This window comes from Rhipicephalus sanguineus, chromosome 6, assembly GCF_013339695.2.
Source record: "Rhipicephalus sanguineus isolate Rsan-2018 chromosome 6, BIME_Rsan_1.4, whole genome shotgun sequence".
In the NCBI taxonomy this organism is placed as follows: domain Eukaryota; kingdom Metazoa; phylum Arthropoda; class Arachnida; order Ixodida; family Ixodidae; genus Rhipicephalus; species Rhipicephalus sanguineus.
The window spans coordinates 119,087,863-119,108,412 of record NC_051181.1 but is presented as its reverse complement, the minus strand read 5'-3'; the positions used below and the strand labels follow the sequence as shown (position 1 = coordinate 119,108,412).

Sequence of the window (20,550 nt, the reverse complement as noted above, 5' to 3'; positions counted from 1 at the left end):
TGCCTGATGATCATGTCGTGGTTTTGGCACGTAAAACCCCACAAACTATTATTAACGCGATATCGTTAAAGAGCACGTTTCGCAGAAATTCCGGCGTCGGTGTCGGCGTCGTTGGTTGTGAGCGAAAAATCGTCATCTTGTCCGTGACCGAAAAATCGAGAAAGAAGCAAATAAAATAAATAACAAAAATCTTCGAGGCTCAAGTGTGAATCGAACGCAGGCCGTCTGCGTGGCAAGCAGGTGTTCTACCACAGAGTCATGCTATTTCTTGAAACCGCTCCGGAAAAACACACTATATATGAATGTCATGTAGTGGAAGGAGTCTCCTTAACGCATGTCATATTGCGTGGCAGATGCGTAGAATCGCGCCAGGCATCAAAACATGTGAACTGCGCAACAAGTGGATGTTCTAAAGGCCCACCCATTACAAAGCGCGCAGATATATTTAATCATTATCAATAGCTGCAAAAGCATCAACAAAGTGAACAGCTGCGTAGGAAGGCGTGTTGCCTTACGGACGCGTAGTGGGCCCATCGTTCATTCGCAAAAGGAATAATTATGGCGTAGTGGGCACTCAACAACTGTACTTGCAGGAGGCATACTAGGATACATTGAAACGGCCAGTGTTACGCGCACAGTCGCTCGTTTCCTTACGGCACGGTTGAGGCATGCACCGAGAACCGAAGGGAGGCTAGCAGTTGAGAAGGCGGTGCGCACGGGGCCCGATTAAGCTATCGTGTTCTACTCTTGAAGGCGAAGCTCAAGCGTCCTGCAAGCTTTTATTACATCTTTGTATAATCGGTAGGCTGTTATAGCTTTCACCTTGCCTGCATCGCCTGGACATGAATATGCATGCCTGGGCGACATGGCAAGCTCGACCTCCGGGCCGCCATCGCGGACTTTTCACACGCGCAGGCTTGGGTTAGCGGCAAATACAATGCAGCGGCAACTTTAAGGTGTCGCTATATTACAATCTCAGATTTCCAAGGACCGAAAAATTCCTTTCTCGATTTTACGAACATCTCGACTTAACGAAATAATTCGAGAGTGGCCATCCCTTCGTTAAATCGAGTTTAAACTGCAGACTACAACGGCGAACACAAATTCCGCGTGTTCCGTCTTGCGTTGGCAAGAAAATATCGCGCGCTTGTCGAGCAGACAGCAGGCATTAGGCGTAGGAAGTCCTCCCTTGAGCGTCGAGGCAACCGTTTGCCAAACAGCCTGTTTCTTTCTTTCTTTTCTTTTTTGTTGGTTGCAGAAGCTTCGCTCAGCAGGCGCCAAAATAGAAATTTTTGATCGTTACGCAATTCACTTTTACCTGAGGACATACCAACCGGCATTATCATGAAGCCCTAAATTTAGCTCACTAAAGGTCCTTCATGGGAAATGGGACTGCGAATGCCTCAGCGACATTTTGAGCATGCTACTCGATCGGAGCCCCCCCAAAAAAAGAAACTATGACAAAGAAATTTCTCTGCGCTGGATTCCTAGCTCACATAGGTAAATCCAGGTAATTCAACGTGCAGATAAGTGTGGTCTGTTGGCTGTCCATAATATACTAAAAAAAAGGGAAGCTTTCTTCTAGGGACTGTACTCTGGCACTGTGCGTATCTTTCATTTCGAAATGGCACAGAAAATCGCACTACCCAATCAGACTTCAAATCATGAAACCCTTCATGACCGGCTCCAGAAGAAAAAATAAATACTTTCATGAATTTCACATGGCATTCAAGAATTTTACAGAACCATTTCACGCCTCCCTGATCTTTTCGGTAAATGGACATGTACCCATTGATGACGCTATTAATTTTCTATGGTCAACGAGTTTTTAGCGCGAATTCTAACATACCTTTCTGCTGTTTCACTTTTATGAAATCTTGAAAGCTTACCTTGAAGTGGCCGCGTTATAACCTCGGTTGCGTTTGCGCGTCTGTCGTCCTAGATGCAAGTTTGAGCGTGGCTCGTAAGTATGCACGAGGGTTCTTAGGTGGGCTAGTCGGTTCATGAACATTGTGGCACACACCGCCAGGAATCGGGGACATCAGCGCCTCCTCTATTTTTCTGTGCCTGGGCGAAGGAGCGGAGAGCAATGGGAAGCGGCCGTCGGTGTTAGTGCGGCTTCTAGCCGCCACGCGCCGCCACCGAAGTAGAGCTGCGGTCGCACCGTCGCTCACGGAAACGCAGGTTCGCAGCTGTTACATTGTTGAGTTTTCGGCTGTATTCGCGCTGTTTGAAGTGTAATCAAAACGTTTGTAAACAGAAATGGGGAAGCACTTGTCGCTCTTGGCAACAAGAATTTTTTTGAAGGCATGTGTCTTTTACGGCTGTTGCTGATCAAGCCGCTCGCGCGTCGTCTGCTGAGCCGGCATGAGCGCGGGCAAGTGATGCGCGGAAAATTGTTCTTTCACCATTATGTTCGCTTGTCTGCAAGTCGGTTTTTCAGTGTCTGAGAGTCGAGTTTTGAAAGCAGTGTTTGCCAGTAGCTAATACTGAAAGCTTCGGCGCTTCAAGAGCCCCGATGCATGCTAACGTCTACTGGTGTATCAGACTACACGCAAGCCTTGAACGCATGCGCTAACTAGCACGAAATGTGGGGCTGCTTCCAAAGAAGTCTGTAATCTCACGTTCCCTTCGTAAATTTTTTGACAGGTACATTTGTTGCCACTGAGAGGAAGAAACAACTGGTGCCAAAAAATGAGGAAGTATGTCGAGTGATTCCATCACTTCAGATCGTAAAGCAATTTTATCGTGATAGTACGAAAAACAAACAAAAACAGCTCCTTCATCCACGTGCTTCTTGCAACACTGCCCGATGTTTGTGAATAAACGGTGTTCAAGTCTAAAGTCGTAGTGTTGACTTTTAACTTGAGCTGTGACAATGTACAGAGTAATTGTCCATTGTTTCACCGGCAGCACTTGTAGTGTCCATTGGCTCCGATTGCTTAGCTTCGGGACCTAATGCCAGCGTTGCTCACGGCGGCGGTCGCGAGGCAGCGTTGCTACTGGTGCATGTTGACTGTTCGGTCGCAGCGCGGTCACGTTTAGAGATACTTGTCATGCTTCGTCCAGTCGTTACCTTGGGCTGCAAATGTGGGGGGTAGTCGGCAAAGACTGATGCCGTCCTTTTCCTTCTATGAAGTCCTCGGGTTGAAAATGGCGGCTACATACTCTTGTGTAGTTCGAAGTTGTATTAGGCGACCAACTATCCCGCCTAATCGCTGCAAGCCACCGCTCCCGTACACCAGCGGCAGCTGGTATTTCATGGAACGAAAGCGCACCAGTGTTTTTTTTTTTCGCTCGATTTGCACAATGGTACGCAACAATACGACATACCGAGGCATGCGGAGCACGCGGTTGCAAAATCCTGAAGTATAAAATAAAACACGAAAACAATGAAATCCGAATACAATTTTCGCACCGGCATCACGGCAACACGGACTGCATGCGGCATACGTACCTGGGAAAGCCTGTGAAAAGTGCGAATTCAATTAAACTCGAATGTAAACACGCATTCGGGAGCTTCGTAATACGCGCGGCCGTTCAGCGCCAGCTTCCCGTAGTCTACTTGCACAGCGCCGCCACGCGGCAGCGGCGAGCGGCGGCGGAGCGCGCGCTCGACGGCCTGAGGAGAGCGTTCGCCCAGGCACTGAAAAATACAGGAGGCGCTGGGGACATTGACGTAGTTGAGGAAGCTGCCACCAGATGCCACTACATAAGCTTAAACTGCCCGCACCAGTGGCGACGCAGCCTCATTGGGGCATTGAAGCGCCCTCTTCGTCTCGCTCTCCCGCACACGCTCCCGAGCATTGTATTCAAAGACTTTCTCAACACTGCGAGCTGTTCCGACACACCCCGATACAATATAGGAGCAGATGTAGGGTTTGGAAACAACAAGAATAAGGCCGACAAAACGACCGAGGAAGTTGCATGGCTATAGGTACACAATAAAGTAGCATGTCAATTGAAAGAGTGCTTCTCAGCCAATCTAAAACCGGGAGCAGTTTTTGAAAAATCTTCTCTGAGCTTTGCAATCGAAGTATAGAAAAGCCAAGATGGGTAAAATCTTCAAATGGCCGGAAAGAGTAGGCGCTTTGTGGCACGTTGATAGCATTATGCCTAAAATGTTCTAGTGGTTTTCTAGTATCTGAAACAGAGAGTCGTTTACAATATCATATTTCATTCGCGAGATATGATTCTGTGTATGTGTACTGTGTGCTTCCCATTCAGTTACGGTGGAGCGCCCGGCCGCCGCCGAGAGATGGCGCGACATGTACAGACGGATCCACTGTAAAAGGGAACACTTGCGTGCAGGGCATGTCCGGATTTCGCTCTCAGGCGAAAGCGTAGCGGCTTAGATTTGCATAAGGCAACTGATGGTTGACGATTCTGACTCCTTTTCACAGACTAATGCGGTGCACAATCATTCCACATCCATTTGCCTTTCGGGGGCCAACAATGCTAAAAGTGCTAATCCGAGTGTTCCCTTTAACAGTGGACCGGACTGTGCATGCCCTGAAATCCTGGGGATGACAGTGCACAGAACGGGACAGTGAAAACGCAGGACACAGCGCTTTGTCCTGCGTGTTCACCGACCCGTTTATAGCGCTGTTCTGCCGCAACGTTGAGAAAGCATGTTTCCTTTTTTCTACTTTCTTCGTATTCTGTTATTATTGTGAAACAAAATTTAAAGTATTGCCACGAATACGGACGGCTTTCTCAACATCGTAGATATGATTTCGAGCTAGCCGGCCGCCAAATTGTTATAGTGTTCTTGTTTACAAGCAGCAGTTAAAATATTTTCACTTAACTGACTCTTCTCAGCCCCCACACGAATGCGTACAGTCTGAATCACACTTGTCTATAGAACGCCCAGTGGGCCACTTCAGCCGCCGTTTTTCGCAAGAAATGTACACAGACCGACGCCGTAATGATACCAAACATGGTCATACCGCAAGCTAAGTCCGTGTGCCATAATTCAAGCATCAACGGAAGCCTGAGGCTAAGGCAAGGTAGCAGCTGCAGGCGGCGCCAGCGTCCACAGCAACGCGCTCAACAGCTCTAGACAAGTGTGATTCAGATTCTACGTGGTTGAATGTTTGAATCCTGCTTGCCGTTCAATGCTCATTGAGCACGGCTAACACAATACTGAGCGTGGCCGTGACCTTAGAAATTCGTCTTATTCATCGTGGTTTAACTTATAAGCCCCGCCCGGATGTTGACGCAACGCGAAGCTACGAAGAATTTTGTTCTCAAGGGATTTCGGCCGAGAGAGCTGTTTGTTGAATGTTAACCGCAGGTATGACTGGAGTGCGTGTTTCTGCGCACGTTCCTTGCGGTGTACCTTGCCATGTTTTCTTCATATATGAATAATTTTTTTTAAAGAACATGCTAAGGCGTGCGCTTTCCTTGCTCACTCGACCGAAATTGATAGATATTTGTTGCTTTCTTGGAAGTGGGGAGGATGACACTGCAATGCAGCTCTTCACCAACCTTGACCGCCACCGCTGTCACAGAAACAGGCAAAGGTGATGGATTTTTTGAAGCAGACAACTGCCAAGATATTTTTGCTTGTTTACATCGGGGCAACTGTGGAATTTCACCCACAACAAGATTATTAACTCGACTCGTGTATTTTTTCTTCTTTTTTGTAGAGTGGTTAAACTGTTTTTACTGTTCATACGAACATTTAATGCATACAATGTTTAAAAAATGATAAGACAGTCATAAGTACCTTCAACTCCTTTATTCGGCTTTTCTTTTTTTTTCACACTGACAAGAAAGACACTGTACACGCGTTCACAGAGGAGAGATGGCACACGAGGACATTGGAAAATCAACGTAGAAGTTCTTATTTTGTCTCCGAAATAAATTAGTAGAACTTGCCGTAGCCGAAGCCGTGACCGTAGCCAAGGCCGAGACCATATCCGTGGCCGAATCCTCCGTAGCCCAGGCCGTGACCGAATCCGAAACCGTGTCCGAAACCGTGTCCGAGACCGTAGCCGAGACCGTAGCCGAGACCATAGCCATGTCCGTAACCGTGTCCGTAGCCGAATCCGTAGGCGGGAGCGGCGATGGCGACAGGGGCGACGGCAACCTTAGCCACGGGGGCAGCGGCGACGGCGACAGGGGCGACGGCCACCTTGGCGACGGGAGCGGCGACAACCTTGGCGGCAGCAACGCCGACAGCCGGCACGGCGTGGCGGGCGTGGTAGGCAGCGGCAGCAGGGTGGGAGGCGGCGGTGCCAGGCTCGTTGGTGGCAATGTGGGCGCGGAAGCCGTGGCCGTCGGCGACGTACTTGACGACACGGACGCGACCGTCAGCGTCGGTCAGACCGTAGGAACCGACCTTGTTGCCCCAGGCGTCACCGGCCTCCTGGCGGAAGGAGCCGCCGCTGGTGTGGGCCTCCTTGTAGCCGAACTTGTAGTTTCCGTGAAGCTACGGATTCAAAGAAACGAGGGGGAAAATGGAAACAAAGTTAGCAATGTTTGCACTCGAGGTTCGTGAAGACCTTCGCACCAAACTTTCCCACAAATCGCTGCAACACAGCTATGAGAATCATTGGCGTAGTCAGGGTGTGTATGTGAGAGTGGGGGGGGGGGGGGATCAATTTCTACCCCCCTCCAGAACTGTTACATTCTTTGTACGTGCTTCAGTTGTACGTTTGTATGTGCACGTGTATATGTACACGTAGACATACAAACGCACGCACTAACATGCACAAAGAGGTGGCTGAACCCTTTCCCCCCTTCCCCCCCCCCCCCTTCCCCCCGCCATACCGACAGAAATTTCTGGCTTCGCCGCTGGTGAGAACGATAGTTATTTTAACCGCTGCATTTCAGCACCTGTCGCATGGCTTGCTGAAACCTGACGACTACGTTTCACGTGGGCCAGTCTGTGCCCCTTCAGGTCAATAGAAGGGCCGTATTCAAAGGACTATCCCGTCAGATACTCTGAGGCATGTGATGTCGATAGCAGATACGATGACCTAGCAAATTTCTCACTATGAATGCGTGATGTGAGCGAATACTGCTGTGGTAATGATAGTGCTAACATGCAGTTGTGATCCCTTGAAGATGAGGAAAAGATTGCGGCGTGTTTTCATTTTTTTATGCGTAGGTACTCATGTATTCTCTTCGGCAATTTGTGCGCCGAAATATCCGTGTTCAATCAATGCCATATCGTAGGGCGACCACTCGTTCCCAAGCTTACATCTTTTGTCGTTATAATGAGAGTGTTCGGCGCTAAAATGTCGCAAACAGTTGAACGTTTGCTTAAGAGGCAATCACGCCAGAACTCGTCTGTACTTCATGGCATGCTGATTTCCACATTTCCAGTTCTCATTTTTGCACAATCAAGTTCCTGGTATAAGTTTATCTCCAGTTAACCGAGACGGATTGTACAATGGTAAACTTCAGATATGCATGTCTAATTACGTTCACGTTTGATCGCTCACGCATCCGCATGTAGTTATCAGAACTTGCTAAACAACGTTTGAAGGAGGAAAACGAAAGCGTCTGCACTTAGTTAAGCCTTAATGATTGCCAAAGAACACGCCTGGAATGGCTAAAGTTGTTGAGCGCACGTGGGAAGGCTTTACGAAATTGCAAGAAAACGGTAGCAGCAAACCGAAGCTTCGTTTAAGCGAGCCTAAGCAGTACGTGTCGTACTTTAATGCCGATAATCATTCTTCACGCAGTCCATATTTCGTGAAGGACAGGCTATACTTGAGAGGCTGCATAGACTTTCACTTTTGGTGCCGCCCATGTTTAACAGAGAAAACAGAAACGAGGGGTGGGCGTCGCAGCAGCGATATAGGAAAGGAGAGAAGCGCTTATCTATTTAAGGTGTCGACTCTGGTCTGGTCTTGAACAGCAGTTACCGTAATTACCAGTTACTACCGCTTTTGTGCCTTTTAAGGATTGAAATATCTGCACTCATTACGCGCTCATCGTCACGATAGATGGTATTATTCAAAGTTCATTTTTGCAACCCAAGACATTTTAGTAATTTTCTCTTTACGTTTTCGCGTCTGGCACTTCCGAAAGCAGCTCGAGCACTTCCGAAACAGAAAGAAAAGAACGGTAGTAAGAAAATGGAATTTTTTAATGCAAGCTCTTTCGTCGCCTCTCCTCTACTCGGAGCACAAATTTAGCTATGAAATAACCCCTCCACGGTGGTCTGTAGTGGTTATGGCGCTCGACTGCTGATCCGAAGGCAGCGGGATCGAATCCCGGCCGCGGCGGCTGCATTTTCGACGGAGGCGGAAATGTTTGGGGCCTGTGTACTTAGATTTAGGTGCACGGAACCCCAGGTGGTTGAAATTTCCAGAGCCCTCCACTACAGCGTCTCTCATAATCATATCGTGGTTTTAAGACGTTAACCCCCCCCCCAAAAAAAAAATCATGAAATAAAAAAAATGGTTAAATTCAATGTATATGAATGTTCACCCCAGTTGGTCGCGGTTTAAAGAAAATCTCAAGGTGCGCAGCTTCGCAGACAGCGCCGCGTTGAAGCACGGCCGATGACTCACTCAGGAGGCTTGCGGCCAGCACTCGGAGGTAAGCGCGTGTGCATGATGAGCAGCAATTCAGCGACAAGCGAAGTTAACTCTTTGCCTTCAATCGTGCCAAGAAAGCGCGAATTTTTGTCTTCTCTCGGCTCCATCATCGCCTCCGAAATGGAGACGCCAATTACGGATGCGAAGCCTTCGACCTAATCACTGGGCTAGTGTTAAAAACGAAAACAAAGTAAGAAAAGTCTAAGCCAGTTCCACAGCAAGTGAGAGCTATACGAACCGCGGAGCATTCTGTGTTTCCCTTGTGTTTATCTGCTGTTTTCTGTTCTTTCGTGTTCTTTTCTTGTGTTTATATGCTCTTTTCTGGCGCTGGCTTTCCGAACGTGCCGCCTGCACGGCTTAAAGGTACCAAACGTGGGACCTGCGTCATGCCAACGCGAGATATGAGACGACGACCGGGCGGTCCCTTATTCTTCTCCACACTTTAAAGAATGAAGAACGCCAGGGGTCTGAAACCGGCGACGCTTCGCGCGCAGTACTGTGGAATGCGATGTGACAAGTCTCTGTTAAAGCGAACAACCGTCGCAGCTGACGTTGGTGGTACATAGGTCTGGGATTCATCCAACCACGCTGTGCCACATCTCTAGTCTCGTGGAACAAAAGCATCCTGTATAAATGTCACAGCTTCACGCGTACAACGAGAAGGTGCCGCTGTATTCAATCAACTTGGTGCTCTGCCGTGTTTTCTGGTTTTGTTTCTCGGTCTGACAGCTTTGCTCCGCGCCCCGTGTGATTGCCGAGGCGAGAATTTCGTCATCGCGGTTACGGGAGCGATCTCGCACCGCGCTTGAAGTGTACGGGACTCGCCGGCTGAACCGTTCGCAGCAGGGAGGCCTGACGATGAGAAGTTGCGAAACATTAAGAGGGTTCTGCGCGGAAGGACAAATCGCGACGCTTCAGACACTTCTTTCCGCGAGAAACCTCAGCACGCAAGAAGCTTCGCTTCTCCACTTCCTGTTACTCTATACGTGCAATATTGTCCCACTGGCGCGTGCAAACTGTCCCAGACAAGTCTTTACATTTATTGATGCACGTTTGCGCAATTCATAACCTTTGATTTTGAACCAGCCTGTGAACGCAAATAAAGCAAAATCCGAACAGCTATTTAAATGCCTCGCGAACTTACAAAGGTCTGCTGCTGAAGCGTTGACAGTTGAGCTTGTTGGTACATTTCCCGGTTAATACGGAGAAGCGCTAGGCGACGGGACAAAAACACTTTTGTGTGCTTTTGTCCCATCGTCTATTATATATATTTGATGAAACTTTTCTGCCTATTAAGGGCTAGAATGAGGTTAACGAACTAATAGGGCACTCCAGCTGTCCGTAGCTGTGCCTCTTGTGCACATCGTGCCCTGATCCACAGCTGAATCACGTACGATCAAACGAGATAAAGTTTCCTTATTAAATTTTCCTGATAGGGTCTACCTGTTTTAGTGTGAAGCGTAATGATATCGCTTCCATAATGATGTCGGTTGTGTCGGGGAGGCTTTGAGCAGAAAAGTACCAATATGTAACGTGTTCGTATAAAATGTACGCTTACTAGCATAATCTAACATACGGTGTGAGTTTGCGTGCAGTTTCTTATACTCTAACGGCAAGCGGGAAAGACGTGTATATAAACGCGTAAACATTCGGGCGAGTTGGTATGATTCCATTTTAATAATTAGGTAGCGCAACACCAACAGAGGCAACGTAAGAACGTACAACACGCATGCATCTTCTTTCTTCGTCAAGTACGCTTGATGCCAGCTGCATATGGCTTTAGGAGGCGCTAAGACTGGCGACCATTGCCAATACTGGTAGTGGTTTCATCGAAGCGCTTGAAGAAGAAACGTCGGCAAACGCATCTGTGAACGTATATACGGCAACGCGATATCTCGTCAATGAGACCGAACGTGCGTTGAACCTGGCTGTACAGTGTACAGTACCGATAATATGCAAAATATACTCACGTCCTGCACGCGGTGCTGGGAGGAGTGTCCAGCCTCGGGGACGGCAGCGACAGCCACGGCAGCGTGGCCGTGGCCGACGAGCCCGGCGCGGGCGACAGCGACAAGAGCGAGGAGGATGACAGCCTGTGACGTCAGAAAAAAAGAATATTTTTGAAGTTCACCATTCTGCGAAAAGTCATTGAGCAGTCATTGCGAACAGCAAAGTGAATGACCGAACAGGAGCACAGAGGCTAAATGGGCTGATGCATCTATGGCATTCTCAAATTCAGTGTATCATTCTTGAGTGGTAGTTGCCAATGCTACCAGGTAGAGGTTAGAACTTTAGTGTTAAACGCTCATGCGGTAAGTGCTACATAAACTGATGCAGAGGTATAGCTTAGGCAAGGAGCTCACCGAGTAGATATATAACGCAGATGCCTGCTCTGCGTGATATCCCTTTGGACGCACTAAAAGCTATTGCAGCCCTAACGATACCCCAAGTCAACCGGTTAGGCGGCGGCTTACATCCAATTAAGGTCGGTTTGAAGAGAAAGAAACGAGGGGAAAGTAGCAATGAACTTAAGTAAAAGTTCAATGTCCACAAGAAGTATAGGCCTAGTATGGTTAAGGGAGATTGTGAATGTAAGATGGATGAAGAAGGTTGTAACTTCTACACAATACGCTCGTATTTGCTCGCTATGAGCTAAATATCATTATGGAAGCGAATATATGACGTATCGTTAGAGACAATAAGAAAGAGTTGGTATGACAGTGAATATCGTGTAGATTTTTATGTTAACCCAGACTCACGCTAGCTTCGAACCGATTCCCGAACTTCAGGGCAATAATATTTAGTGTAGCGTATAAGGGGAAGCAGATTCCGGGGGGGGGGGGGGGGGGGGGGGGGAAGGGGGAAGCAGAACTGAAGCTATCAAACCATAACCTGTCACATCTTTCTTGGAGGTGTTGTATAGCGGTGACAATGTGGTTGCTATTGGCTATTCGGATGACGTACACGGACGGCTTAAATTAAGTTGCACTATCAACACTGTAGCGTTACGGTGACTTTCACGCATATGAACGTGGACTTATCTCATGATTCACGATAAGCGTCATAATTTCGCACGGTATTTGCTGTCATTGCTGTCACTTTCATTTTTTTCAAGTGGCATTTGCTGGATCCTTTCCTGTTAACAGGTAGCATAATCAAACTTTGCTAACCTAATTGTATCACGTCAATTACGCTTACAGGTAATTCGATACGAAAGCATTTAGAAGGATTATATTTTTAGAATGGCTGATCTAAGACCGTCATTCGTATTCCCTGTTAATTGGCGTGTCGCTCTTGCTCATGCTTCACATGGGAATAATGCCATATAACGCCATATCGAGAGTACTGTGAATGTCAAGCCGTTAGTCATCCGGTCAAAACAAGTCATCCCCGTGGGTCGCCTGTCTAATCCAAACTCATTGCAGCCTGTTGGTAGAGCGCGCAGTGCACGGTCCGTATAATCCAACGTCCAGAGGTGGCGGCTGGAGCAGTACGGAATCGCAGTGGCCGAGGAAGTGTTGCTGTTGGTGGCGTACCTTCATCGTGGGACCTGCTGCTCTGATCCGGAAAAATCGACAGAAGTGACAGACCGCTGCCATGGCACTCCTTATATATTCCACCGAACGACCGCCCTCACTGCGTCCGCTTTGGCCAGTGTGACGTCACAGTATCGAAGAAGGAGGGAGCACGAAACCCGGAGGCAGAAAGATCGAGAGACAAAAAAGGGGAGGGCGATCATTATTGCGCGCATAGCCTGCGGGTCTATATCCCAGTGTCCAAAACTCTTGACCTGAAGCCATGGAAACCCGTCCGCAACGCTTAGCTTGGCTCTCGCCTCTGGAATGGTCCTTCACTGCTGCGCACTGTGGACAGTGGACGTCCGGTGTGCTGCTTGCTGTAGGGCGCAGTATGTCGCTTGATACATTCTTTCTCCTCACCCACACTCCCTCTGGCATAAGTCGTGTTACGATCTCGTTGGTATACTTGTTCTGGCGCCGCAAGAAGAAAGAGCCTTTACCTGGCGAGAGGTTAGCGCGAGGTCATCGCAGACAAAAGCTGGGCAGAGCCCACCCCCGAGGGGAGGGGTGACCGTCACCGCTCACAGCTGTCGCTCGTGCAACCGATCGGGGCATGCCGCAAGAAAACAACGCGGCGGGTCATTTACGGTCCGCGCGATCGTTGTTTCTGCGCTCTTGTTCTTTCAATTGGCGGACGCACGGCGAACCTTGACAGTCGTGGCTATCTCCTCCTTCCCCCCTTACCTCCTGCCTCCCACATCAAGAGCTGGACGTATACGGATACGCGAAATGCCTGAGGTGCAGGGTGGGGTCTGAGACCGCAGGAATGCTTCCTTCATTTCCTCCATTCCTCTCCCCTTCGTGTTTCTCGGTGTCCGACGAATATGTGCGAACGGTTTGCCTCCCGTAACGAGCTATACCACCCCCCTCCTCAACCCCTTTCCGCACGCCGTTATGCCCACAGGCTTTTGGCCACTTTGGCTGGAAAATGAGCGAGACAAAAAAAAAAATCGATCAAACGTATATGAGCGCGAGATTATGTTATTTTTTCGTCTTCGTTATTTCTTGTTTTCCGTCCTATTTCCCGTGTGCTTGTAAATATGTGCTGTATTTTGTGTAACGGCCAGCCGTAGTAGGCAGTTTCGGTTCAATGCTTGTACAGAGCAGGCGCGTGGCAGAACTCGGCGCGTGCTATCGCTCGAATTTGTTCCCAAGCAAGTGTGGTCGACAGGAAGATTGATCCAATTCTTTTTTTTCTCGCGCTCTCGACGGTGAGTTGCTGGATACAAAAACCAGGCTAACATGAGGCACGCGCTCGCGCGTGCGCATACGGATAAGATGTTGCGTGGTTGTAGCGAACGTTCGGAACTGCATCAAAAAATAGGTCGACTGTGTGCGGTGAAAGAAAAAAACTGAATCGAGATAGCTGTGATTTAAGGTGTGTCGACGCTGCCTTATCTCATCGTCTGTGTCTTTCTCTCTCTCCTCAATTAGGGTTGGTGCCAAGACACGACGCAATTGTGTAAGGTGACTCCGGTGCTGTTTTCTAGAGCGCTGATCTATAGGGGCATTGTTTCAGAACGCGACCACCCAAATTGCAGTAGTCTTGCCTGTGGCGTAGAAGATTTATGTCATTGTTAATAAACACCACGTTATTTCGAAAGAAAGCAACATCCGTAGCTTTGTTTCTTATGTTTGTCATCGTTTTCCGGCTAACAACTTTCGGTGTCCGCTATATGACGTGCGTCCGGCATGAAGTTGCGGGCCAGTGTAGGCGTTACTGGTGTTTCTTGCGTGCACTCTTAAAAAAATGGAGTGACCCTCTCTCCTTTAAGGGAGAAACGGCGATGTCCCCAATGTTCGTCTTCAAATGGAGAAACCGTTCCTCCCTTTTCAATGGAGAAACCATCAAAATCAAGATGGCTGACGCCAAGCCAGTGAAGCAAGCAATGAATTTAGGCCTAGCGAGCGCATCGATTCTCGACTGATAAAGAGTATGCGGCACTGACAGTCACAAAAAACGGTCACGCTAAGCTTAATATCGAACGCTATGACAATAAAATCAAGCAGACAAACATGTAGTGATAAAAACCTTGCGAAACGGAACGACGGAACTCGTACGTTTCGCTCGGACAGCCAGACGGCGTTCACTTTAAAAGAGACGGATACTGCAAAGGGGCTCTCACCCGGAGACTGTACGTTAGGCTTGCTGTCTTTATTTGTCGAAGCGTCACACGGTGTAGCGACTTTATCCACGCGTTTGTGCCTCCGAAATGTACATTCTGTCGCATCAAAACAATCCCGGCGCAGCAGAGCATAGTTTCGATAGATAGATGTTCAACTTCATATAAGTAGGTGGAGCTATGAGAGCGCCGCGGCCGCGAAGTAGGTGGTAGCTGGCGCCATCTAGAAGGATTAAACAATACTAAAAAAAGTTGTTTCTGATTGAGGCGACGTACGTTGATACTGCACACGGCATTCCGGGGAGGTATGCCCATTCATGTATTACTAAAGGACACCGGAAAGTTGATACGCACACGTTCACTAGGCAGACACATAGTACGCACATTTAATTCAATACATACACAATTCATTCGCATGTGTAAAACCTACAAGCCTACAACACAAACAATTCACTACAGACGCATACGTACAGACGTTTACACATACCCCTCTAGGAAGCGCTGGCCCTTATATAGTCACTGAATTACAGTGGACCATGGTGGCACAAAGATGCGTCATTTTTCTTCAACTCTTTACGGTTTCATGGCTGCGTCGCAATATACGCCGACATTATTAAATAGTAGCTATGGCTTAGCCAAGCGCACCAGTTAATCTAAAGCCGCATGATAATGAACAATATAATTACAGAGAGTTGATTAAGTTAGTGCGAAAACGACCATATCGAGAACCGTTCATACCATTCCGACGACATTTTGAAGTAGCGCCATCTTCCGACAGCGGCCACAGATGAAATTTCTCTCTCTGATTTCTTTATTTTCAATAGTTACTGTGTGAGGGCGCAACATCGGCAACATAGTTCAGATTCCGTCGCCTTCGTCGCGTCGACTTCGTTGAGTGGTTTGGCGTTAACATCTGTTCACATTCTGTTCATGCGTTGACCACAAGTATGACGATGGGCCATGGATTCTTTCAACTGCTAGCCCTTCAGTGACAATGCTTCTGATGCGGTACGGCCGTAACATTTGTGTATACGTACGTTAAAACGCGGGTCGTGCGAAGAAACAATACAAGATGGCCTCGCACCGGACGGTGGTCTTTCGAGAGCGATGTCAGTGGCTCTTGGCGTCGCGGCAGCTCGATTACTTGAGTAGAGAAACTGGCGCTACACCGCGCGAATTATGGAAAAGAACGCTACCCACACTACGTGTTCTGTAATATTTCAGTACGCTGTACCTACATGCTGCTCTGCTACTGTTACGTCACGGTATTCGCCTGGCGTGTGAAATTGTGGTCATTGTGCGACAACTGTGTAGTTGTCGTTGTGGCGGTGGTTTGTCTTGCGTTAGATTTGGAATACTCTTTTCACAAAGGTGAGTGAGAGTGTTAGTGATTACCCACTGTGCACAGCTTTCATTAGAAGCGCATTTTGTGTTGAGTTTCGCACGCCAAAGCAAAATCCTGAGAACGAGAGATACATACTGCACGCGTGCATAAGTCGGTCCTTATTCTCAGTGATGGCATGCGTATTCCAAAACGCATGTGATTGAGAATTTTGGCTTAATTGACAGAAGTCATTGACTTATTTTTCAAATATGATGCAGGTTAGCGTTAAAATGCGGCCACGGCGGCCACATTTCATCGAACCCCAGTTGATCGAAATGAATCCGTAGTCCCACACTACGGCGTGCCTCATAATCATACGGTGGTTTCGACACGTCAAACTCCAGCAATTATATGTTATCGTACTTTCACGCATGCACTGTCCAGTGGTATCACGTTTGCTAAAATGTTGTAAAAATTAACCTTCATGCTTCTTTATATTGCTTGTTGTATTGATAAGTGCTGTGTAAAACTAAAAACGCGTGCTCTAGCCAAGTATGTTAACGCGGAAAAAAGTTGAATTATTGATGTACAGTCTAAGGTGTTCATTAAAACAAGACTGTTTTGTGAAGCGGGACTTACTGTATTTATGACAAGCAGATCGTGCGCAAACGTATACAAACAACACGAGACACACGGAAGTATGCGGCGCATCGCGCACACGCCGAGCCTATAAAAAAAAAGAAAGAAAAAACGCCACACACGTTACTCAACACATAGAACAAAAACAATGAACGTCACTCGTGTGTTGCTCGCATCAATCCTAGGTACAAGTAATTGCACGCGACTGGCCGAGATCGGTAGCACTGGATAGTCTGGTCTGAGGCTGCCGAGTGAGCGCGAAAGGGCAGCCGCTCTACGCAGCACGGAATCACGATTTAACTCGGCGTGCGCATGCGCGCGCGCGCAAGTCACGTGGTTGAGGAGAAAAGTTCCTCCCTTGGCGCTTGCCGCAAGAGGGCGCGACGAGTAAATCGTCCGCAAAGGAGAAAGTCGCGGCTCCGAAGGAGGAACGGAGCCCGTTGCTCCATTCTCGCTCCCTTTTTTTTTAGAGTGTGCTATTCAAGAACAGTGCTATCGAAGAAAGCGTTTATGAACGGTTTGTAAATCATATTGCGCACGGCAAGCATCCTTGCGCCTGGCATACGCACAGGCTAATTTAATTCATTTCGTGCTTCTTATGGGGTTTCTGAAGCTGCCCCGCAACCGAACGCCACCATCAGGCAAAAGGAACTCTACATTTGTGAAAACCAAACTATATTAGAAAACGTCTTTAATTTCAGTCGCATCTCTAAAGCAAATACGCATTTTGACTTCCTGTGTCGTGAAGACAATAAGTGTGCTGGGGTGGTAACTAGTTGAGGGCATTCGATCCCGTGCGAGAAACGTATAGAGGGGAACATTCCTTCAGAGAGGAAAGTTTTCTCAGAATGTTTTCTTTAAATGTTCTCCGAAATGTTCATGTCCTCTTTAGAGCAAGAAAACACGACATGGCGAAATGCAAACATAGCACTAACAAGGAACAAACGAAACATAAGGAAGCTTCCTAAACAAGCGTCGTACAATTTCGCAAACAAATTTCGCACAAACTTGTGCGTCGTTTATTAGGTTCAAGTCGAGCCGCCCCGCCGCATCTAGGGATTCATTACCGCGTCATCAGAAGCGTTACTTACAATGATGTGCGTGTCAGTTTTGCCAATAAGATTGTCATATTATTTCAACGAGGGAAATCTGGTAGCTAGTGTTTATTTGCCGCGCAAGTAAGACGTATCAGCATGGATGGGACTGTAGTGAGACATTTTACGGGCATATATCGTACATCTAAATGCATTTTACCAATTGTTTTACGCCTATACTTACGTATGTGTGGCTATAATAATTCTCGAGGGCTCTGTAATAATTGCACTTGCTGTCTTCGGAGCACGGGATGGATGATGAAAATTTTGTAATAGAAAAACTGTGGCGTTTTTTTTTTTTTCGAAAGAGCCAAATGTAGAAAACGGAACTGTGCTAAATTTCACGGGAGCGCAAAGCGCGCCTAACTATCTTTAACTTCTGAAACAGTTGGAATCAAAATGGGGAAATTCCTGATTGTAACGTGAACTCAAAAAAGCAGAACTTTCTAATAAAAAATGTGCCAAATGCTGCATCTCTTTCAATCAAACTGAGCCACATTCATTCAACCAGCGCTGCGTCAACAATCGTGACCAAAACAACCAACATGGTCTCATCCAATTTGTTTCATATGTGTCCTCGTTGCTTTGCTATCGTCTTTACGTTCCATAATTAGTTCTTCTAGGGCGAGTTGGCCCTTACTGAAGGACATGATGCTGTAGGGCAAAACTCGAATATAAAGAGTAAGTGGCCGACTTTACTACTTCTTTTTGCCTCTTAGCGTTTCTTTTCGAGTTTAGCGTTACAGTATCATGTCGTCCCTTCGCTCCCAGAAGCTATATTTGAAATAAAAGATATATGAAATGAAGATATTGGGAACTGATGTATTCCTTGAAGATGCAGAAGTGATCCGAAGCGGCATGGCATAAAATGAGCTAAGAAGAAGTGGAGCTGAAGCATATTTTGAAGGCCTCCGATAGATTCCAAGAACAAGAAAACGCTGCCGACAATCCAGAATAGTGCGCCTTTTGCCAGGATGGACCACTCGCTCTTCAAGTCTAGTCGTCGCCATTACGCGCATGCGACGGAGGACGGCACAGACGGAAGCACAAGGATGATGTTAATTTTATCGCAAAATATTGCTAGACCGTACATTCGAATCGTTTTAGACTTCTTTTACGAGCTAATTCAAGCCCGAATGATGTGTTCCAATCTATAAGAGCCAAATACAAAGTTTACTCCTGAATACCGACGATAGCGGGCTATATAGGTTTTAGCCGCAATATAGATTTGAGGTATATAGGGCACAGAAACACAGTGGCAAAAAATTGTTGCAGCAGGCCCGACCATATTGGCAGTAGCAAAAAAGTGCGTTTTTCTCAGTTACCGTTCAAATGCATTTGGCTCTTTTAGAAAAAAAAAACGCCACGAACGTTTTACCCACATCATCCTTATCAGCATGACTACGCCTACTGCAGGGCAATGATCTCTCCCCCGTTTCGCCTATTAACCATGCCCTGTGCTTGCTGTGCTTCCTGTTGTCCAATAACGTCAAGTTGATATACACATGAAATTTACTTGTCTGCTCCAAGCCGAGTGAGAGCATGCATTAGACATAAAATTGAAAAAAACTATCCTGCCCGTTCCTTGGTGATTACCCTACTAGTGTGTCCTGTAGCAACATTCGTAATAAGCTGAACGGCTACGAAGGACAGGCACACCCTAAGGGGTCCTGGCACTTGCGTCAAGAGGAAGTGGGAATACCTCGACGCTCGTGAAATTTGCTTCTCTTTTTACTGCCACAGGAAATAAGATGTGACATTAACGTATCACTAAGTTTCATTATCAGATCTGTCAAGAAGGGGAAAGCACGCCCGCGGCGCGACGAAAAGCTGGCTATATATCTCGTTGCCCTCAGCAATGTTTGGGAGTTTCCAACAGCTTTATGCTGTTAACCTTCACCTTTATGTCTCAATGAAGAAGTCGACATCATGAAAGACGAGCCCTAAAGAGTTGCGTGTTTGGTCTACTCTCCAAGAAAAAAAAAAAATCGCCAGATCCCACTCGTTGTGGGAATCGGTTTCATTCGAAGCAGTCAGCGAGTACTTCTATGCTGCATTTTATGGCTTTGAGCCAAGCGTTACGATGTGGATCGACGTGTTTTTGTAAGTGTAGTAGCTGTGTGAACATCGTGGGCTTACCAGCTACGTCGACAACACTGGCGTTTAAAGGGTAATTTATGGTGCAACGTAACGTCACCCCCTATACGTTAGAGTACATACGTCAGTATTATCGAAACTGGGTGCGCTTTATGGTGCAATCACCTGAATATCATATATAACTTTAATGTATTCCTCCGGGGTTGCGTAAGGCTTCAATATAGCTTGCTGAATCATAGGAATACAAATTATTGTTTATTAGACTGCTATAAAAGCGAAGCCAACACTGGAACCACAGACGTTAATCTGATATGGCGCCTGTATCGTAGGAGTACATATGTAGTGTTTATTGCTTTCTTGTAAAATTAGATAGCCAGCACCACAACAGCCAAGCAATTGCAGAAGCTAAAACAGCGGCTCGCTGGCTCTCATGGTAGAGAACTCTTTAGGGCAGTCTTTATTTCGCTCTCTTTCGTCCTCGTTCGCTCAAACGGTTATGCCGACGGCGACGCCGCTCAACGCAGTAAGGGCGCCTAAGAGCTGCGCTATAAAAATTACACCATCTCCCGCTAAATGGGACCATGAGGCGATGCGAAGCCGGAGCACTTGCACGATAGCGTTCCGCTGGCGTTCGTTGGGCATGCTACCGACCTCGCGTCGTGGGACGCGAAGAGGAACGCTACGCGCGTCGTGTCTTCCCTCTAGCCTTGCCGTTAATTCTCACAGGGCGAGCGGGGAACGCGGTTGTCAGGCGCGCGAGGAGGGGGGGGGGTGTAGGAGAGGAGAGAGAGGCGGAGGAGACGCGCAGGCGCTGGCGCTCATCACGGCGTTGCGCAGGAGAGGGGCACACCATCTCCCGCTAAAAGGGACCATGAGGCGATGCGAAGCAGCGTTTCGGCATGTCGAGCCCGCGTTTCAGAGGGGGCGTGGGTAGGGAAAGTGGAGAGGGGGATTGGAGAGGGGGAGTGGGAAGGAGGTGTGTGGAGAGGAGGTATGCGCAGTAAGGGTGGTCACGCCGCACACCACCACCACCACCGGTTTGAGCTCCGCTATTAGACACATCGCATCTAAAAAATCCGACTATAAAGCCGGCACTCGTCACACCACTATGAGAAACCTACAAATGATGCGAGCACG

At 47.7% G+C, this 20,550-nt stretch overlaps 1 protein-coding gene across 1 annotated transcript; it reads right to left on the bottom strand.

Moving 5' to 3' along the window:
* Positions 1–5,728: 5,728 nt before the first annotated feature.
* LOC119396269 (adult-specific rigid cuticular protein 15.5-like) lies at positions 5,729–12,228 on the bottom strand. Its single transcript, XM_037663408.2, has 3 exons — positions 12,095–12,228; positions 10,529–10,651; positions 5,729–6,436 (listed from the first exon to the last, which is right to left on the bottom strand). Exons 1-3 carry the CDS (start codon positions 12,155–12,157, stop codon positions 5,870–5,872), a joined length of 753 nt encoding a protein of 250 aa, XP_037519336.1. The 5' UTR covers positions 12,158–12,228; the 3' UTR covers positions 5,729–5,869.
* Between the last annotated feature and the right edge of the window lie 8,322 nt (positions 12,229–20,550).